At 35.7% G+C, this 21,621-nt stretch overlaps 1 protein-coding gene across 2 annotated transcripts; it reads right to left on the bottom strand.

The window, feature by feature from the left end:
• Positions 1–1,210: 1,210 nt before the first annotated feature.
• LOC135470334 (coiled-coil domain-containing protein 78-like) lies at positions 1,211–19,970 on the bottom strand. Of its 2 annotated transcripts, XM_064749203.1 has the most exons (22): positions 19,858–19,970; positions 18,779–18,919; positions 17,899–18,116; positions 17,125–17,294; positions 16,451–16,594; positions 15,381–15,577; positions 14,445–14,619; positions 13,933–14,058; positions 13,470–13,601; positions 12,512–12,598; positions 12,193–12,372; positions 11,373–11,540; positions 9,820–9,870; positions 9,136–9,224; positions 8,805–8,883; positions 7,341–7,466; positions 6,481–6,680; positions 5,816–5,990; positions 5,276–5,305; positions 4,188–4,240; positions 3,353–3,532; positions 1,211–2,736 (listed from the first exon to the last, which is right to left on the bottom strand). In XM_064749203.1, the coding sequence occupies exons 2-22, from the start codon at positions 18,880–18,882 to the stop codon at positions 2,670–2,672; spliced, it is 2,751 nt and encodes a 916-aa protein (XP_064605273.1). In that variant the 5' UTR covers positions 18,883–18,919; positions 19,858–19,970; the 3' UTR covers positions 1,211–2,669. The 2 variants fall into 2 exon arrangements, with proteins under 2 accessions (XP_064605273.1, XP_064605274.1); XM_064749204.1 differs by lacking the exon at positions 5,276–5,305.
• Positions 19,971–21,621: the final 1,651 nt, after the last annotated feature.

Genomic DNA, 21,621 nt, shown 5'->3' with positions numbered 1-21,621 from the left:
TTATATTATGTTAAAATATTAATAAATTATACACACACATGTACTACCTGTGAGCATTTGCTTTGCATTAGTATGTATGGAGTGATATTGATCGAGCGACCAGAAAACCCAGTGCGACAACCTTTATATGACACTGCACACAAACAGCAAACATGTTGACGCCGTCGACTGAAGTATCGATCGTTCCCGCCGCAGCCGATCAAACTTTATGAGTGAGACAGCAGCTCGAATCTAGCGACCCCTGTTTCGGATGCGTTTTTGTTTTGTCAGGTTTCTTATGCACGAGGCGAAAGGTATGATTTAATCCGGATACCTCTTTTTCAACCATTCATAATCATCGTCCTTATGTGAAAAATAGTTCAGGTGAACTCAATATGCGCCAAAACAAATACATTTTCCAGACCTATTTATAGTAATATAGATATATATTATACATAGGGAATTTTGCATCCATGCAGGTTATCATAATAACCATACTAAGGTGATCGTCTAGAATGCCTGAGGACGGCTTTAAAGAAATAAAAAAAATTAGATTAATTAAGAGTATAGTCTCACGCGATTTAGGTTTTTCTTACGGGACAATATAAAAAGCCTTGTTCATAGAATTTGATATCTTCTACACAACATAAGCCTACGTGTGATTTTTACCTTTATTTAGTGAAGGTTCAAAGTCTCATTTCAGATCATTGGATATTGATAGTTTAATTGAAACTCAGAAAGATGCTACACAAATTATGGAAAAAATACGTGGTATCCATGATTAAAAACCCCGATACAACACCAAGAGACAACCAATGTACGGTGGAACTGGAAATTGGGTATCTTAATCCCAGGGTGGAACTATTCACATTACGTTTATCGCGGAAATCATTATCTTATTTAACAGATTTAAGTGTGTTGCAGCCATACTAAAAACCGGAGGCTCGAGGCATGCATTCGGCCAAGTATCCAAGCTAATCTGAATGACCCACTAAACATTATAGTCACCATGTAGCTTTTCTGGTTGGCGACCCAGCAAGACACGGATTAATACAAGGGGAGTTAGTCGTCAGACTACTAAAATAATAGTGAAAGCAACGTGAAATCCCCAGCATAAACAAGATACAGAAGATTTTTTGATGGTGTTTCATTAAGAAGTATGACCGCAGTAAAATTCGGACGATCACAAATACAACAATGACATTCTTTATTCTTTCAATAACGTATTTTATTTCTAAGTGACATGGTCGCTTTTCAAAATGAAGAATAGCAATCACAGCACCATCATTACACAAAAGTTATACAGTGGAAACGGTTTCATTATTACTTAAACAATAGAATGTATAAAACTATTACACCACTAACATCAAGTGATCTAAAGAGGCCATAGAATTGTATGGATTCTTTGTGGCTCAAGGGGACTGTCTTAATAATTCTTCATATACATGTCCACATATGCATGTAAGCCTAAATATATAAGTGAATTCTGGAGGTATGTTTTACATCCAGTACTATGCATGAAAAGTTAATAAAAATAGAAAGTATGAAAACATACAAATGTATACAAAAATACAATACTTGTATACAAAAATACAATTCTAAATGTATCACAGATAGGCAACATAAAGCGTAGAAATGTAAATTTAATACATTAAAATAAGTAATAAAACAATCTACAGAATCCCCTATGTATATGCATATCAATAACATATAACAAATTCCACATAAAAATTACCGCAATAATCACAGATCGCTCTTGATAATTCAATGAACTATATAAAATTAATAAATTTTACACATCTTAACTAAACAACTAACAATGAGGGAATTATTTAACTGATGATGAAGTCTCTCTTGTTACTGGTGTATTCATTTCACAGTGTATATTCTCAAACACTATAATGAACATATATAAAGCAGAAAATATTAAGGTCTTGACAGTAGTTCATTAAGTTTCATGTATATAAGGTTTTACACAAAATTATGGTACATTAGTTCAAACATGTAGTGCCAAAATGTACACAAAAAGACAAATAATAACAGCACAGACATCAAATTGTTTGATTTCATAATGAAATTGTAGACAAAACATTGTCTTTCACACTATGGATTGGTTAACAAAACAGACTGAGCTCTGCAATACAACTGCATGTGCTACATGAACAAGTAACATTCATACTGCGTTGATATGCTAGTTTTATGCCCAAACATTGCAATCTGCAAAGTGAAAGTTTACACAAAAGCTATTTTCCCTCAGATACAGCCTGAAAATTTTCTTGTTATATGCTATTGTCATAATTTTTTAAACCACACTGGCTATTTGAACCAAATGAGGCAAACTTTACATTTTTCCACAGTGAGCCACAATTCTCCCACTATCACTGCGTAGATTATTTAGTTTAATCACAAATACTGGTTCCTGTTGTAATTTCAAATCAGCAAAGAGAGGAAATTTGACATTTTCAGATCCTGATGAACTGTCCTACACAAGAGCAGATAATTTCTATCTCATGACATCTTATTGTGACTGGTAACACAACACTGTTCCAACTAAGACAAAAAAAAGAGGACACTGATAACATCTGGAGCACTATTAAGATACAGGCCAATCATAAGTATGTGGAACAAAAAAAAAGGGCCTTTCTGCTAATGATAGTGACGACCATTGTCTCTGGTTATGTACTTGGACATCAGAGGAGTACTTGTCTTTCATCTTCTCCATAGCGACGGCGAAGTCTAACAATCTCCTCTTTGTACCTTTTGGGAAACAAAAACCCAGATACTTGAGAAGGTTTCAGAATGATCAAATCATCACTCCAACACTGACTATTGCTAGACCCTCAAAGAAAGAAATACAGTTCCATTTATTTATGTAATTGTAAATATTTATTTATAGGCTAATCCATGAATACTTCATCTTAATGATACGGTGGTTAACTGACTGATGGCAAGAGAAGACCTCTTGAAACTCCCACATCCACAGTGTGGTTATGTGACACACCACGTGATATAGAGCCACATGTAAGCCAGGAGGTGGATTGAAACATTCCTTCGTCACTTAGACATTTCTTTTAACATCTGGCTATACTGGAGATTTTTGGCTAAAAAGTGACCATTGCAAATGCAATCAAAAGTTTGCTATTATTTTGCAAAAAGCAAAATAATCACCTTTCACAAAATATCAGGCTTGCCTGCAAGTGCCCATATTACATGTACCATTCAAAATTGGCAACTTTTTCAAACTTTAGGCTCATTTCAATACAATACATACTACAGGTATGAGTATGATATTTACAGAAAGGCAACATTTTGAGTTGACTGATCCTGCGCCCATGCGGTGACTCACTTTTTTGACGCTCATGCGGTGACTCACCTGAGCAGATGACTGTCAATGTAATTTTGACACTCCTTCAGCTGTTCCTCCAAAACATGGTTCTTGGTCAGTAACTCTGCTCTCTCATCCTCTAACTGCTGTTGCGTATTTAGAGTGAACTCTCTCAACTGCTTTCGCAATGCAGCCCAATGTTCTGCATTTCTCATACCACCAACTTGGCTAAAATGACATGAGAATACATCTAATCAAATGCGTATTCAGTAGAATGTAGTAATACAATTATGCCAGATGTAGATGATGACAGAAACCAAACATCTTCTGGAGGAAACCATATGATGACAGCATGAAACATGAAGTTATTGTCCTCAGATAACAGAGTGATGAGGCTTATACCAAGGCCTAGTGGTCAGTGTGCTTGCACAGCACTATGACTCGGGAGCCTCTCTCCAATGCGGTTGCTGAGAGTTCAAGTCCACCTCCTGCTGGCTTCCTCATCCATCGTATGTTGGGAGGTCTTCCACCAACTTGCAGATGGTCGTGGGTTTCCAATGAAATGAATAAGTATACCCAGTGTGGATCTCAACCACATCATTACAGGTATTAGACTAAAAAACAAATTCCCTCCTGCCCAGAGGTAGACAGTATTTATGCTCTATCTTCTTAGTACTTTGCCAATTAATATTTTTTAGACCGTTATCTTCATCTTTATTTAAAACATTTATCTCAAGAAACTCACATTTCTCAAACTCAAATTTCTGTAATTAAATTTTGAGGACATTTTTTTCTTATATCAACCTGTAAATTTCTGAAATTTTAAGATGTTGTGGAAATGCTACATGTATTACCCATAAAATATTGATGCATAGCAATTTACCCCATTTCCTTCTTTTCCCATGAGTCTACCAGTTTGTCCCCCACTGTGGAAAGCTGAAAATAATGAATAATGATGTTTGTGGACATAATATTGACTGTATCAACATGTACAGTGTGTTTGAATGGTGATAGGCCATAACTGAGTAATCAGGACTCTTTCACTGCTGTGAGGTCATTAAATATATAATCATATAAAACTAAAATAGACACGCACAACATTATAAAAAAAATGGAAAGGGAAATAATCTCTATTTTCAATACACAAATGACAATGTCTTAGATCAACACATTATTTTTAAAACGAATATAAACTTAATCATAAGTATAAAAAAACTTCACATGACGTTAACGTGATACCAAATAGGGTTATTATATGTACATGATACCAAAAATGCAAAAAAGAACTGAAAAACGAAGTCACTAGTTACTGTATTTGAATATCCACATGTACATGAACAGAAACTCTGGCTAAGTTCAGGTCCACTACTGGAAACAGTTCATTTCTTATTTATACAACTTGAGTATACACTTGCATTAGCTCCAACAAAGCAACTGCTAAAAATCCATCTAACATGCATTATGTTAATGTTATACATATGCTTGATTTAGCTGCATCTGTACATGCTATATAAATAGTAAATGGCAATATTGCCAATAAAGAGATTTCAGTTGAAAACAAAACATAATCACTACAAAGCATTAATATATTGCATTTCAAAAACATAAATCATCTTACGGAAATTTATAATTTTTTTTTTGTGCTATATGTGCTTATTCAATCCATTTTTTATTTTTGCATAAATGCCTTTTTACAGTGATATACATCTGTTATAATCGATGATTGATGGAATTATTTCCTATATGTTAAACCTCTGATATCTCAACACAGATTAAATGCCTTTGGTATTCTCTTGTAATCTAAACATTTAGCACACATACAAGTATAAGTTTACAGCCACCAAGCCGAGTATAAACATGAATACCCACAGCATGAAATGAGACCTAGCTCAAAGAACAACTTCTATAAACTATGACACTACAATGTTCATGGCTACAGGAGGACTACAGGATGCATTCATGATATCTCACCTTTTCATTAATAGCTTCATAATATCTCACCTTAAAGTTTAATGATAATCATATATTAAGACCATTGTTCAAAGCTCAGTTACTGGCACAAGTATATACATGTATTTACTGGCAGAATCCTTCAGGTTAACAAGATCAAAACCTGTAAATCTACAAACAGTAAGGTACAGTATTTGTGTTAACATGTGTTTTTTACCTGGGATAGACAACCTCATCTTTCCATGTAGGTTTTACATGTGATATCCAATAGTGAATGCATGAAGTGGCTAGTTATAGTGCAAAATACAATTTTTTGTGCTTAGGTTTACAGCAATACACTTCCTCAGGTTTACGGCAATACACTTCGTTAGCTTTCCAGCAATACACTAGGCAAGTGGGAAGTAGAAAGAATGAACAGTTGTAGAGAAAATCATATGACAAATTCATATTCCTTCCATAATAGTTAGATTAATACAAAACTTTCTATCATTTCAGGTCTTCCCAACGTGTCTGATTGCTATGATAAGTAAGGTATGTGTAGATGTCACAACATGTACCTACCCTCAGTTTAAGAGTGTCCACTTCATTTAGGGCTGTGTTCAGCTCATCTTTAAGGCGTCTGATTTCCAGCTGTTGTGTGGTTTGGAAGTCAGCGTCAGGCAGGTAGAATGTTGTTTCATCTGGCCCAGTCTCATCACTGCTCATACCCTGGGATCTACATTTGAACTGCAGGTTCCTAGATACATACAGAATTCAACTCATACATGCCTAGTATTTAATATTCAATGATTGATTCTTTGCTACATGTTCTACTTACATGTACATGTTTTGGAGCAACTGTTCATGTCCACACAGATAGACAATTAAGCCTCTACAAACATGTATACACAACCCAACCCCAACCTCACCCAAATGAACAAATAACCCTATTCATAAAATTCCATTACAGCAGTACAGCACTTACTTTATGTACTTTATCATTTTGCTTTATTTCATCAGTATAACTATTAAAGGCCATGTGATATTAAAGATAGCAAAGAATTACAAAGTCCCTAAGTAATTTCTATTGAATTTGCCTCAGCCATTCCATTCTTTAGCCCTTAAAATTAACTTATTGTATTAATATTTAATACACATGTACATAGGTATCCATTAATTTCAGTGCAGATCAAATCTAGATTGATTTTCATATACCAGCTGTTATATATTTATCAACACATAGGTACCTGTATGCGACGATGAGCTCTTCATGTTTTTGTATGGCTTGTTTCAGTCGGGCCTTGAATTGTTGAACTGCCTGGCCTAACTGCTCCTCTCTGTTCTTGAAAAGTTTGCGTATGTCCTTCAGCATTGAGTCCACATAGCTCCTCATCTTTGTCTCTGTCTTAACCAGCTGGTTAGTGTCATGGACTTTGTCCATGTATTGCTGTTTAACAATCATTGTGAAAATGCATTTTTTCAAATTACAGGTTGTGAAAAAATGGTAAATAAACACAGAACTTAGATTTGGTAGCAAGGCTACCAAAAGGGCTCCTCTGTTGGAGACACATGAATGCAAAACTTCAGCTCAATATATAACGTACAGAAATTGTGAATATGGTAAATTACGGGAATCAATATGCACACATTGTATCAATGATGGAATATCTCCATCGTGTTATTGTGCTCAACATGGGTGCAAACCCTCAATAAATTCAGTACTTTTTCAGATACCCAACATCCCCCAATCCCAATATTTTGCTTAACTGTGATTCTAAAACACAATACACTAAGTCAGGAATTTGGTAATTTATGGTATTTAATATGTACACACCGAATCAATGATGGAATATCCCCCTCGTGTTATTGTGCTCAACATGAGTGCAAACCCTGATCTCAATATCAGAAGTACTTTTTAGGATACCAACCCTACATGTTGTTTAACATTGCTTTCCTTGTTATTGGATGTCGAGGCTGAGTCTTACTGTGTGACATATGCTACATATATATTGTGTACGATTCATTGGAATTTCACAGATCTATACATGTAAAAGGCTTTTCCAATAACATGTGAATTAACACCCATTGGAAGTATAGTACTACTCACAGCAATGTCCTCCACATATTTGATGAGTCTAGTACGGCACTCCTCATTAACATCCTTCATTTTATGCTGGCTTCTGTTATACAGAGATTCCAACTGCTCCTTCTCACTTCGGATGGTGATAAGTTTCTACAAAAAGCCAAACACAGAACAGAAACAAGAAATGATTAATGTATACAAGGTTAACGGGAAAATAATAAAATTTAATGTTAGTTTTATGCTGGACATGTTAGAAGTGAAGTCTTGCTGAAAACAGAGAATTTCACGCAAAAATATATTTACTAGTCAGTCACATTTTTTTCACATCACTTTTATATCTTTGCAAATATCTGTTGCTGTTTCATCCCTATGATTTTATAAAAAAAAAAATCCTAAAATATATATGTACAGATTTACAACCAAAACTAATTGTTATAAAATCAATATAAAACCAAGCTGCTGGGCAGATTTTATATTCTTACTGAGGAACGACCCCTTCAGAAATACTGCCCATATAAGTTTTTGACTTGTTGTGACCAGATGGGTGAATGCTATCACAAACATTTCATATTTTTACAAGAAACATTTGCAAGATTTCAGTGTGTTAAACAAGTTATTCTGCTATTGAGAAGTTTAACTAAAACCAAAATACATAGGACTACTTTGACAATTTTGTACATGGTGGTATGTTATGAGCTTGCGGGTACAACTGCTGCCCTCATCAGATAAAAACACACAGTTTGGTTCACTCACCAGCTACATATACAAAAGGAAAGTTAACACTACAGTTCACAGCTTGGGGAGCTTAACGGTGTCCTATACAATATATACAGAACGGGTTTTGGATGCTGGACACAATGACTATGCGTGGACCAAGTGGTGTGTTCTTACACAGACTATCTGACAACAGTGAAAAGAAATTGAACATACTTAAAACAGTAAGGGCAAAAAACTAAGGGGGTGGGGTGGTGGTGTGTTCTTATAAAGACGTGGAAATAGGAGACAATTAAATATCAAACAAACAGAGGGACATTCATATAAGAGCTCACTTGAACATTCAGATCTGGAGTATGCAATATGAAGGGACTCTAAATAGGCAAACTTCAGAGTGCTGTTGGAGTAGTCAATGATTTTGAATGTCAAAATCTTTGGGTTGTGATTCTGATTGTCATTATGCTCAGCCACAGCTGACCCCTTGCTATTTTTGTGATATATACAATGTTTGGCAAACTTCTAAATTGGTCTGTATTGGTCATAAAATCCTATGACCAATATACTTTCCTTGTAAATAAATACTCTGTTTTTTCATCTGATGATGGCAGCAGTTGCCGTCGAATGCTCATAACATACCACTGTAGAAAATTGTCAAAATAGTCCTAAGTGTTTTCGTTTTAAACAAGTTCCTGAAGGAGTGGACAGAGGGGTACAAAACAGAATCAGATGGATGAAAAAAGACATAAATGATTATGTACATGAAGACAAACTTACAGCATTTAGCTCAGACACCTTCTGCTGTTTGTCCCTGGCAAGGTTTCTAGAATCCTGAAGTTGATCGGTCAAAGAAGCACTGCAAACAAGTAGAAAAGGAAGAGTAAACAGTGTGCCAATTTTTGTCTCAGTCATATGCTTTCTTAATTACTACATGTGAAAAAATTTATTAAAAACTACTAACGAACTGACTGGAATTAAAACAGGTGTGTACCAATGGGTCCTGGAGCATCAATGATATTATAATTAAATTTATACAAGTAAGCACTTTCATGTTATATTTATTTATCTGATTAAATATGAAGGTAAAACAGGTCTGTCATAAACTTACATCTTGTCCTCAAGCTTCTGCATGCTTTCCTCATGCTGAGATTTCATTTTGTCTATTTCACTGTCAAAGCGTCTCTGGTTTCCAAACAGCTATAAGCAGAAAGAACTATACTGTATATCAGAGATCAGAAATATACTTCTGTAAATGAAAACACAGCGTCCAGTTTCACAAAGATGTCGTACTTGTATGATAATCGCACATACAGTACAATGGTACAGCAGTAGTGAAGCACAAAATATCATAAGACAAATGGACGATAAAGAAATGACATACGCTGTTTTGTGAAACTGGGACCTGAAGTATAAATAAGCAAATGTATTATTTAACCGAATTTATTGGTGAGCAACCTGAATCAAAATGTTTTCACTGATGCAAGTGCAAAAAGGCAGTCTTAGTGTTAAATCTTTAATTCCATCATGTCTGTTGTTTATTTCAGTTCTGAAAACACAAATCAAAAATTTGGTTATCATGAAATTGATAAACGAAACCTTCAAAACTGTGGTCATAAATAATCATCATATCTATATGTAATTCAGAATACTTACTGTGTTAGGCCTACATGTTACATATTACAAATAAAATAAAATAAAAGATTGGGACTTTCTCAATTTCTGATCATGACTGCATGATGAAGCCATTTTTATCAAGGCAGTTTTATGTATACTTAAGCAACAGATATCATACCTGTCTTTCCATGTCTTCTCTCTCCCTTTGTGAGCCAAGAATATCTTCAGTCTGAAGAAGACAAACACATTTGGCATTTCTGCTTAACACAACCACTAACAAACTAGTACATGTACTTCAGAAAAATCAAGCCCTGAAATAGCTGAAAGTAAATTCTATCACCAATAAAAAAAAACCTCTCCAAAATAACAAGAGTTCAGGTGAACACAACATACAAGAAATGCATTTGTTTGAAATGTATAAAAGAATACCAGCATCATTGTGGTAAGTATAATCCCCATGGGGAATCTTCATGGGTGTTGATGATAGGTATGTGGTTGCCATGACAACTGTGCAAGTGTAAAAATGTGCATGTTCACCACAATAAAACTTTATGTGGAAAACAGTTGGAGTTGTAGCTGGGACACGAAATTGCATCTATTTATACAGTATATGTAAGGAAAATAGCTACGTTGTTACCATGACATCTGCAAAAATGGACAACGAATGATGTGAGACGTGACACATCATCATCTGTGTATATATGTATCCACCAAAAATTAAAACTCTATGCAGCAAACAGTTGGGGTCACAGCCAACTATGGACATAAAATCATATTTATCTATATAACATACAGAAGGAAAGTGGCTATGAGGTTACCATGACAACAGCAGAAATGAACAAATGAGGGTCGTGACACATTGTCATCTGTGTATTTATGTATCCACCAAAAAGTAAACCTCTCTGTGGAAAACAATTGGAGATGTAGCAAGGACACGCATAGAGATGGACAGAGGGACAAAACTGCTATAACATAATACGCTGTGCCTAAAGCTGGGAACACACAAGACTGATTTTTTGGCTCGTATATGCATACTTGGTGAATTTCTAAAAATCCACCTAGTGTGTCTGTGCCAGTGACGGCGTATTTCGCAGGCGATCTTGTCCGCCCTGAAATTCGCTTGCAGCAAACATATACTAGCGAAGAAATATGCCGGTGGTTTCACTCAGTTCTCCTAGTGTGTCCGTACCAGTGAATTTTAGCGATTGTGACAACTAAGCACACCACTCAAAAAATGCAGAATTGTGTTAACCTGTGACATTTTGTTTCTGTCACACAGTTTACCAGATCACATGACAAAACCTACTGAGCACGATCAACGAAAAAATCCACCTAGTGTGTCTGCCACTGTGCTGTGAATATCATCAACGTATTTTCTGGGCGAAATCCTCCTGATGTGTCCCTGGCTTAATGGTGGGGGCATTTAAAAAGGTAAATAATGATAAAATATTAAAAACAACATTTAAACTTTAAATTTCTTTAACTCTTTAAAGAAAGATTTCCATAATAAAAACATAAGATGTTTATGTCTCCTTTAGTTTTGGAAGATCTACTTCTTCCTCCTTTATACAGAACAATTTTACTTTGGTTTTGCAGGTGACATTTATACACATATTGCTTCATCTAAATGATAACAAAAACATTTAATTTCCAGAAAAAATGACCCTTTTTGTTTCACTTTATCATTTGGTGTTTTACGCTATGGTAAAGTACGCTAACGCTATTCCATACCTTTCTGCGGCTGTACCTGCCAACCATGGCCCGGACACGATCTACCTCCTCATCAGCATTGCCTAGCCGGTAATTCCTCTTCTCTGCCACTTCCAGTTGCTTCATCAAAGTGGCCTTCGCATTCACCAGATTCAGAAGCTCCAGACTCAACTCTTCATTCCTTGACACCTGTACAAAAAGGTAATGCAACTTACACTGAACCATAGTTTTTTTCACCCACTTAATGATCACAACATAAACAAAGTACTGTTATACTGACAACATAACCAAGGTACCGTTAGATTGACAACACAACCAAAGTACTGTTAGATTGACAACACAACCAAAGTACCGTTAGATTGACAATACAACCAAAGTACCGTTAGATTGACAACACAACCAAAGTACCGTTAGATTGACAACATGACCAAAGTACTGTTAGACTGACAACATTACCAAAGTAGTGTTAGACTGACAGACAAAAGCACTATCTTTATAATGACTGCATGTTTCAGTAATGGTTAGTCTTTACAGTAATTACTGTAATAATAGATAAAATGCCTCATATTACAAGAAGAGTTTTTTTTGTTTTTAAAGGCACTGACATTATCTAGGATAAGTTTCACAAAGTTGCGTATACATGTATTTGTTCTTTAATCATTTCAGTTTCAAATTTGAAGTGTGTAGCGCATTAGAGGAAAAAATCAACGACAAAAGAGTATATGCTGTTAGGCATTTTATTAATTTTATCACCCAGTGTTTTTTGATAGCATTGTTAAAATGAATGGTTGAATGGTATAAATCACCAAAATACAATTGGCAAAATGGCCAGAATACATACCTCTCTCTCGTGCTCCTTCGTCAATGCCAGGTAGTTCGTTTTCAGTACGACATATTCATCCGCCAGATCTTTGCGATCCTGCTCCAGTTCTTCCAACCTGTCTGTAGCATTCCTGTTCACTTTAGCAAGTTTATCTCTGGCAACTTCAGCTTGCATCAGTTCATTCTCCAGTGCCAAGATCTACATGCAGGAACCACAATACACATATGTTAGTTGACATCCCCTCAAAATTGTTCTATATTCAGAATGTTTTGAAAGACGGAATATTTCTTTCGCTTTAAGTTTGAGACTTTTGCTTTTGAATAATTTACATACATACCTTATTAGTGAGTTCAAACTTTGTGGATTCTGCTTCTTCTTTAAGTCGATTGTTTTCTATCTGCATCTCAACCAGAGACTGTGACACCTGGATAGGTTCAAAGAACTACATGTAGGTATGCACTGTAGACAATGAAATTGTGACTACATAATAATGAACAATACCTTACACTTACTGCAGAGAACAACATGATCTGACCAGACCTCAGAATATATCTTCATTGCACGGAAAGTATACAAAAACAAGTTTACCCTGTGAAATAATCTGAAAAATCCCCGAAATTGGTTGAATTTGTTCTGCAATACATTTGAAGTTTACATGTATGTTGTTATGTGCACAACTGCCGTCAGCTTCTAAATTTAGCTTGCCACTGTTTACATATGCTGAGATCAGGCCCTGCTGTCTGCATCTGCCTTAGAATGCTACAGAATACGCTCAGTTCGGTGCCTGTTTGTTTACATCAAGTGTTCAGGAATTTTCTTACCCTAGACAATTTCACCAGGCTATATAAGACCTATGAAAGCAGGTCAAAAAGAGTTTGGAATTTTGTGTATATTTCGTCATACACTCAGTTATACTGTGGATTTTCCATCTTGTGAATTTGCCTCTGAGCATTTATGCCTGTGTGGTATATATTGTGGAATATATGCGTCCGTTTGGACTTGACACCGTTGTACATGTAAGTATTTTAGTATTTGTATAGATACTGCTATCCTTTCTTGTTAAACTTAAGTACTTTAGTATTTGTATAAGTCTTATTATCTGTTCTTGTTAAAGATAATAAATTGTTGTAAAATAAAATCTGCTGGTTTTGGTTACTTTTTTTATCATACAGACAGTTTGGGTCGTAACAATGTATGTACAGTATTACGGTTATCTGGACTCAGTTCTAGTTCCTGTTTTTATGTTAGAACATATCAGGCATTTATTAATGGTACCTCTGAGCACATGTGTTTACCTTAAGCTTTTCCTCTTCTGTCATGAGCAGCTGCTGGGACAAGTCTGTTTTTGTTGTGGCAAGATTACCAAATTTCCCATTCATCTGATCAAGTCGTAGGGTTAATCTTTCCACTTGGTCTCGCAGCTGAACCTAAGGGCCACATACAAAATGGAAACTGATGCCCTGAAGACTATATACACAGTATTATTCAGAATAAATCCTTTTAGAAACAATTACAAGTTTACAAAACCTATACATACAAAACTGGATGCATTTTAAATCTATGATTTTGATCCTTTTAAAAATTGAAACATCACAAATTACATGCCAGTACTTTTATAACATATTTTAAAAGTTAAATTCTTCTTAACTTTCTTACATAGACATGGAATCAAATAGTCACACTATGATCTACATGTACACATAGGTATGAGATTATTTAATACAAAGGCAAAGCTTCCAGCTGAAATGTACACCTTACATTTTCTGATTGTAGTACATGGAGTTCATCTTTAACATTGCTAGCCCCAGCTGCTGGGCCATGGACACCCAATCCAGACTGTCTTTGTAACTGAAGCAAGGATGCTCTATACTGTGTGAGCAAGTTCTGAAATTGGACAATAAGATTAGGGGATACACTTCCATATACATATATGTGCATCGTTGTGTGATAAAAAAAACATTTTAGATATGAAAGATATAATAAGGCATTATTTTAACATTAATGAGTTATCTCTTCATGGGATTCAGACAAAGTAGGAATATTAAACATTCTGAAAATACTAAAATGATTTACATTATAAAACAAGTAATCTACTTTTGGTAAAAAATTTTACTGTGGTGACAGATATATTACATGTTTTAAAGTAAATTATAACATATATGTTTGCTTGTGTATGAATAGAAAATATTGAGAACATTTACTGTTGAGTTACAAGAAGTTATTCTCACCTGTAATCTAATACATGAAACAATTTACACATATTATCTTACCTGTGCAAAACTGTCATTGAGAATAGGGAAGTTTTTCACCTGTGACAGGTGAGAAGAAAAGCGCAGAACAGTTGAGAGGACATCTGGGTTAGACTGTGACTTTAAACACACAATAGCCTTTGTTTTGCAGTTGCCACCTATCTCTTCCTGCAGAAGTCGAGTCAATCTGGAGTGACTAGAAAATCAGACACAGTAATTTAAGAAATATATCCTTTAAAGATTAATCAAGTCAGGGCTTTCATCCTTATACAGTTTAATTTATTTTTACATCATTTTAACCATCACCAGTGTGGTAATCATTCAGTTATAATATCATTTTGAGGTTCTGTATTTTGCTGCCATTATGAGATAAAAGTGATATAATTATATATATATATACATAAACAATTTATAGTATATAGTAGCATAAATAATTTGTAAAACATCAACAATGGAACATCCCCCTTGTGTTATCATACTTTACCCAGGCTCTGTTCAATTTCCTCGAACCACAATGCTGTCAACCATCATATACGTGAAATATTCTTGAGTGCAGCATACACTGTAAAACACCAATCAAACTAACAAAATTATTGTACCTTACATGAATGCAAATCATGAGCTCAGTACATGCAGGGGTTTTTCAGATACCTAACATTAATCATAACAGTCACTGTTGTTGCTAGTGCCTGTGCCTTTGCTTTGATCAGGGGAAAAATGCAGATGGTTGTGGGTTTCCCCTGGGCTCTGCCCGATTTCCTCATGCTATAATGCTGGCCGCTGTCGTATAAGTGAAATATTCTTGAGTACGCCATAAGACACCATTCAAATTAATAAATAAATTGTTCAGGGGAGCTAAAAAGTGACAAATATTTGGTTTAAATGAATCATAAAAAGCAAAGGTTCTGTTTAACTTTGAGCATCATTATCATTAATATTGAAGGGTTGAGGATTAACCTGTAGTTAACAACCCTGTTTGGAGATGTATCTGTTGACAGGGCACTGACGACACGGTTAAGACTGCCCACAGCTTGCTTCACTTTTGGTCCATCTCTCATTATCAGGCTGTGGGTGTTCTCTGTCAGCTTTTCCAGACCAGGCAACTCTACCAGGGTGAAGCGGGATCTGTTAGGGTGTGGGTTGTCTCCAACATGCTGCAGATGGATGAAACAAAGCAGGTACAAAGATGCAACCACAGAAAGATGCTTGCCTTGAACATCAGCAGCCGGCTAGCCTTCCTGGTTCCAACATATTTATAGTGGTGTCCTACTGATGACACAAGGACATCCAGTTATATCATGACTATGATATATCCTCTTATACGAAGTGCCAAGCCATGTAAGTACCAAGACAGCTTGGTTTTTAAAACTTTTGCTTATAATGGCTCCACTAGGGCTTGAACATACATGTAGGTCTAATGCTCTCAGTCATTCAGTGCAATACTACAGTGTATAAAGAGGCAGAAGTACGAGGCACATATGGTGACTTAGGACAAGCTTTCCGACTATGTGTAGCTCCCCAAATAATACCACATACACTTATCCAATGGAAATAAAAAAATATTTATTTATTTGTTTGACTAGTGTTTTATGCCGCACTTAAAAGCAGGTTGCTGGCAAACCTTCCCACTTATGGCTACATAAGCTGGAGATGACCTCACAGCGACTGCACTGATGAAGCTCCTGGGTTATTGCTCTGCACTGGCACGATAACCACAAAAATACATGAATGTGTTCCTGATAAAAACTGACTGCCACCAAGACTAAAACTTGGAACAGGAAAAATTCTGACTTAAGTCCTATAAGAAACAAGCAACAATCATTCCCTAATTTTTTTGGTTTTATGTTTTTCTATTTTATAAATCCTCATGTCATACATCAATGTTATACCAGGCTTTTTTCAATTTCTGAATCATATTGTCACCGTTTGTTCTTGGATCCTAGAAAATATAAGCTTTAACAAATGACAAGTGTATAGGTAAATAACCTATCTAAATTCATACCTCAGAGGTATTACGCTATACCTACCAGTTGTAGGTCTATGTAAGTGATCACAGCTGAGTGTACATGGGCAGGTCCATAATCGTTGACCATCTCAGTTCTCCGGGACCAGCCCTGTCTGAATACTGACACACCATCTGTTGAATTTGAAACTGTAATGCGTGCACCATTCTGTTTTGCAAAAAAAAAAAAAAAATCAGACAGGAGTTAGATAAATAAAAAGAAAATAAATACATAAATAAAAAATACATTACCGCCAATAAACATTCAAGGAGATGACACACATAAGCAGCAGCTGCCAGCCATATGCATGCATGCACACATACACACATATGCACATGATATCACTTCATGGCCATGTGTGACATGCAGATGGTCGTGGGTTTCCCTTGGGCTCTGCCCACTTTACTTCCACTAAAATGCTGGCCGACATCTTATAAATGAAGTATTCTTGAGTATGGTGTAAAACATCAATCAAATAAATAAATAAATCATGGCCATGTACACCACACTGTGCAGATCAATGGATTACATTCCTATATGGGGTTACAATATTACAGGTAGAATCTTAGTTTCAATTCAATTTAAATGAATGTATAATGCAATGGAAACTTCTCATACAAGTATCTCCCTGAAAATCACCATTTTAATAACATGGGTTGTAAGTCTATAGTATTTAAAATGTGAACCAGAAGACATACTTTGACGTAGACTCCATCTGACGAGTTCTCCTCGAGATCCAGATAGGCAGGCCCCATCCCTGGAATCTGTAGCAGGTCTTTCACGGTCTCATTGTACACCTCATACATCTGCAGACTGACTGCAGCAGAGTGACGCTTCACCTTGGTGTCGTACATGTACCTATTATCATCTAAAAGGAATAAGGAAAGGAATATTACAATATTTATGATTACAAATTATAACATTGATAATGAAATTCACATGGTTAATGTACTATATACTATGATGCACACGAATTCTTTTTTTTTTTTTCATATATAGCATGATTTTGTAGGATAAGAAATAAGAACTATACACTGTGTACTGGTATTTAAACTCATATGAAACTTCTAATTTTCATTCTATTTCTCTTTTAGCATTTCTCCATGGATGTAGGAAAAAAACTATGTACAAAAATCAGGTCAACACTTTGTTACCTACTATCGAGCAAACTGATTTCTAACATGAAATATTTTCAATAAATGATCTACGGGATTGATACCGCTATAAAAAAAATAACACATATAATTCGAACAAGTCTACATGATGATGAATACTATTCACATAAGAGATCACTTGAGTGAGTTGATGTGATGGGAATCAATTGTCACCCTACAAATCATTTATCTGCAGCCATATTTAGCTGTCAGTGAATACATAAAACATTCTTTACCACAAAAAACAAATGTCTAGGGGCATATGCATTGATACACAGAGGAAGATAATAAAATATTATTATTCATAACTAAACACACCTTCGGCAAGTTTCTTAAAGACATTATCTATGACCATATTGGCGATCCCCGGACGACTTCCACAGTCTCCACCAATGGTAGATGACTTGCCCGATCCAGTTTCTCCTGTCACCAACACACAAGTGTTGAATCCAGCCAGAAAGAGGTCAACAAGAGAATCAACACAAGTCTGATACACATCATAGTTAGAGCTTTCTTGGTGCAGCACCTTCTGAAAACTGAAGTGTGAAACTATATTACAGTTAACAAGACACCGTGAAAAAGTACTTGTGCACAAAGAATGCAATTTCAAAATTTTAAATATGCAACCCAAATCTCTTAGTATGGAACCATTAGTTCAGTAATTCCAGTTTTTACATGGGTGTTTACATTTCTGACAAACACCATTAAATAATATTACCGTGTATAGTGTTACCCAACTAGGCTAATTAATCTTGATTTGATTCATTCTGAAATCTTTATTCAACAGTAATCAATTAAGAAGTAACATAAATTATGTAAGAAATCATCAAAACTTCTGACATGAAGGTCTTACAGAGTTAGTGATGGGGGCTACAAACACAAGGTGAACCTGAATATGATCAAACATCGACTATGTCCTGCTATCTCCTTTTTTTTTCTTAAATATATATATCCCCTCCAGGGATAGAGCAAGCCTGAAAAAGGCTTTATTCCCGCTGTAAATCAAGACTGTGTGTAGCCATGTCCATAATTATTGTTTGGGTGAATAAAAGAAAGAAAGGAAGAAAGGTCAAATGCCCAGGTTTCAAGACTGTACAAAATAACGCAATTGACTGCACAAGCCATTTTCCTTAACTAGTATACTGTGTTCATGGCGCATCTTAACTTCGCATGTACTAAGGTCTAAACACTTCCATACCTGAAGTAAGTTCCACCTGGTCCACTTGTGACTCTGTGCTGGCCATCTGTGTGGATGTTGGATGGGCCAGTAGCCCTTATTCTTCCAAATACATCAATATTCATTCTAATGAAACATTCACATTTGGTTTAGTTAAATCTTCTGAAAACAAAAATATGAAACCTTTAAAAAAAGAAATAAACATCTGCCTGACTTATTCAATAAATAAATTAAGAGACTTGATTACAAATCCCATGCAAAAGTGGGATATACATTCAACACTTTCTTGGTTGCACGTTTTTCATTAAATTTTTGGTTTCTTCATGTTCTTGTATTAAGCCCTGTACTACAGCAAATGGAGAAGTTTGTTAAAAAATAGTATTTCCCGTTTTCAAATATGAGCATACAAATTCAATTCTGATACGACCAATCAGCTTAAAATTTTGGCTTTAATATAGCATTGTGATAAACTGATAATTTTGACATACATCAGTTCCAGGTAGGTCCTCTCTTCAAATATCTCAAACAACACCATCCCTAATCTGAGATTGCTCTCACGTTAAATAGAGTGCGCTCTGAGGTTGATTTGGGGCCATCCTTGGCCAAACAAAATTTTTGCCAAACCTGATGTCAAAGCAACTCTTAGACTCTGTCCTTTCTCAAATAAACCAATCTAACATAAATAATTAAATAAAGATAATGATTCCATAATTTCATTTACAGCTTCACATTCCAATGACATCAATTTATTAATATGTATATAGAGTCTATTTCATTTCATAAGAAATTTGTGATTTGATATCTAGGCCTATATACTAGTGATAAAAAAAACAAGAAAAAATGACACTTACAAGCAAGTGTTTCTCGTGAAATGTCAGCCTTTTCCATAAATAAATATGTTTTGGGGCAAGATATCGGAAAATTCAGCGGGCACCTGTCATATTGTCTAGGTATTAATTATCACAAGACGACATCTTTATGTCGCTTTAAAAAAAAAAGTTTTGGGAGTATGAGGTAATTACCTCTTGAAGCGAACTGATTTCAACAAAGAGGAAAATATACGTTATTTGAAGAATGCAACATCAACATGAAAAACTTACATGAGTTTTCCCTAGTTTGGACGTTGTTTTCCTTCGCGACAACCTGCATTCCTTCCTCCTTTGTGAGGAGAGCGGACACAGATTTACGTCCCTTTGAACATTTTCCTGTATTCTGTAAGACGGGTTGGAAGTTGGTGGTCACGTGACCACCCTTTCCTGTCGAAAACAAAATGGGCGCCCAATGTTAAAGCGTTGGAGAAAAAGTCACATTTTGCCACTTCTCTAGCGACCAGTAAGGCTTAGTTTTACAAAATAGCACCACGAAAGCTCTGCAGATATACTCAGACCATCTGGGAAGCTGAAAATTATACAAATCCAACGGATACAAGATCGCTGACAGCCATTACAAAATAGGCATTTTCCTATGCAGTAACGTTGGGAGAACCGTTTTCTCCACCCACGCCGTTTGTTACTAAGGAGATCACATGGTCTCTAGCTTCCGATCCGTCCTACAGACATAATGAGTCGGCTGTTATCTAAGATCAATACCGCGGTCCAGATCGGTACGCTAAATGTTTACTATGTGGGCTTAACTACCGCATTTAACGTGGAAATAAATCTCAACGCCGGGCCCGGACAATATTTGATTTTTTTCAAAGGGCGTATTTGTATGATATGAACTACCGATACTCACTACAGAACTACATAACCTACAGGTTCAAAATTCGATCAAGAACAACATTTTAAACAGTGGGCCTCAACTGCCTTATAAATGAGGCTTTAAAAACACAAGTGTCCTTAGCAGTTTCCAAGGATAAACCTATTTTATTGTGCTTGGAGATTAGTAGGCGGGTAGTACCTGGCCCACTTCAGATAGTTTAGTCAGGTAGGCCTACTACCAGACTAGAAGATCGTTGGGAAGCATGGACCAGTCATGCTTGTAAAGCCTATAGCCAGATCTCTCAAAAAATTAATCTGTTAATTTTAACAGAAAATTAAGTGATGCTAGCACGTGCTATTCTAACACAATATTCTGTCATAAAAACACAATTTCCTGTTAGTCTAATAAAATATTTATGTAATAGAACTTAACAGAACAATACATTCTAGCATCACTCAGACAACAGACTTTCCGTTAAACTTAACAGATTAACTTTTTTATTGTATATATGCACTGATATCAACATATGTATATAAGCCAAGGTCTAAACTGACCAGGGAGCACTTTTAAGGATTTTTCTTGAAATTAGTTTTCGGTCGATGTTTTATTCGAAGTTCCGATTCAAGTATACTCCATACTGGCATGACACTAGTTAATTGATTGCAGGCCTAAAATTAGGAGACCAAAATAGATCTATATAGGCCTTACTCAAGAATTTTTCAGTCATATGGATAGTGGAAAATGGGACACCGGAGTAGGTCTAAAAGACCTAGGCACGTTCTACTGACCAACTTTTCCATAAGACATGACACATCAGAAGAATAAGCCGAACAGATATGAAAGTTATAATAAACTCAATGAAATCCCTAATATTGTTTGATGATTTTCGGGTGTTTTTCGTACGTTGCCCGCGAGGTCTGTGATGCGACGTTTTAAAGTCGAGATTGGAATATCGAACTTTGCGAATGAAAATAGGCTTATACATAGCTTATATATGCCGGCTTCGGATTAAACTTTGGATTCCTAGCTGTAGATGAGCGTTGAGGTATATATAAATGTACGCACGCAGTGGAAAATTTAAACAAAATTGGCTGGCTTCGAACACGTACAGGCTACGTTATACCTTAGCAAGTTAATCTTTGCAGCGAGACCAGCCAGTAAAC

The sequence above is a fragment of the Liolophura sinensis genome, chromosome 7 (genome assembly GCF_032854445.1).
Source record: "Liolophura sinensis isolate JHLJ2023 chromosome 7, CUHK_Ljap_v2, whole genome shotgun sequence".
NCBI classification, from domain to species: domain Eukaryota; kingdom Metazoa; phylum Mollusca; class Polyplacophora; order Chitonida; family Chitonidae; genus Liolophura; species Liolophura sinensis.
This window is presented reverse-complemented; position numbering and strand designations above follow the sequence as displayed.

Excerpts from the sequence above, each read along its gene's own strand:
- LOC135470334 (XM_064749203.1), bottom strand. The coding sequence starts at position 18,882 with ATGAATATTGATGTATTTGGAAGAATAAGGGCTACTGGCCCATCCAAC. Across the intron at positions 15,578-16,450 it reads CTTACATAGACCTACAACTG|CATGTTGGAGACAACCCACA; the intron begins GTAGGTATAGCG and ends ATCCATCTGCAG. Across the intron at positions 12,599-13,469 it reads CAGAAGAGGAAAAGCTTAAG|GTGTCACAGTCTCTGGTTGA; the intron begins GTAAACACATGT and ends GAACCTATCCAG.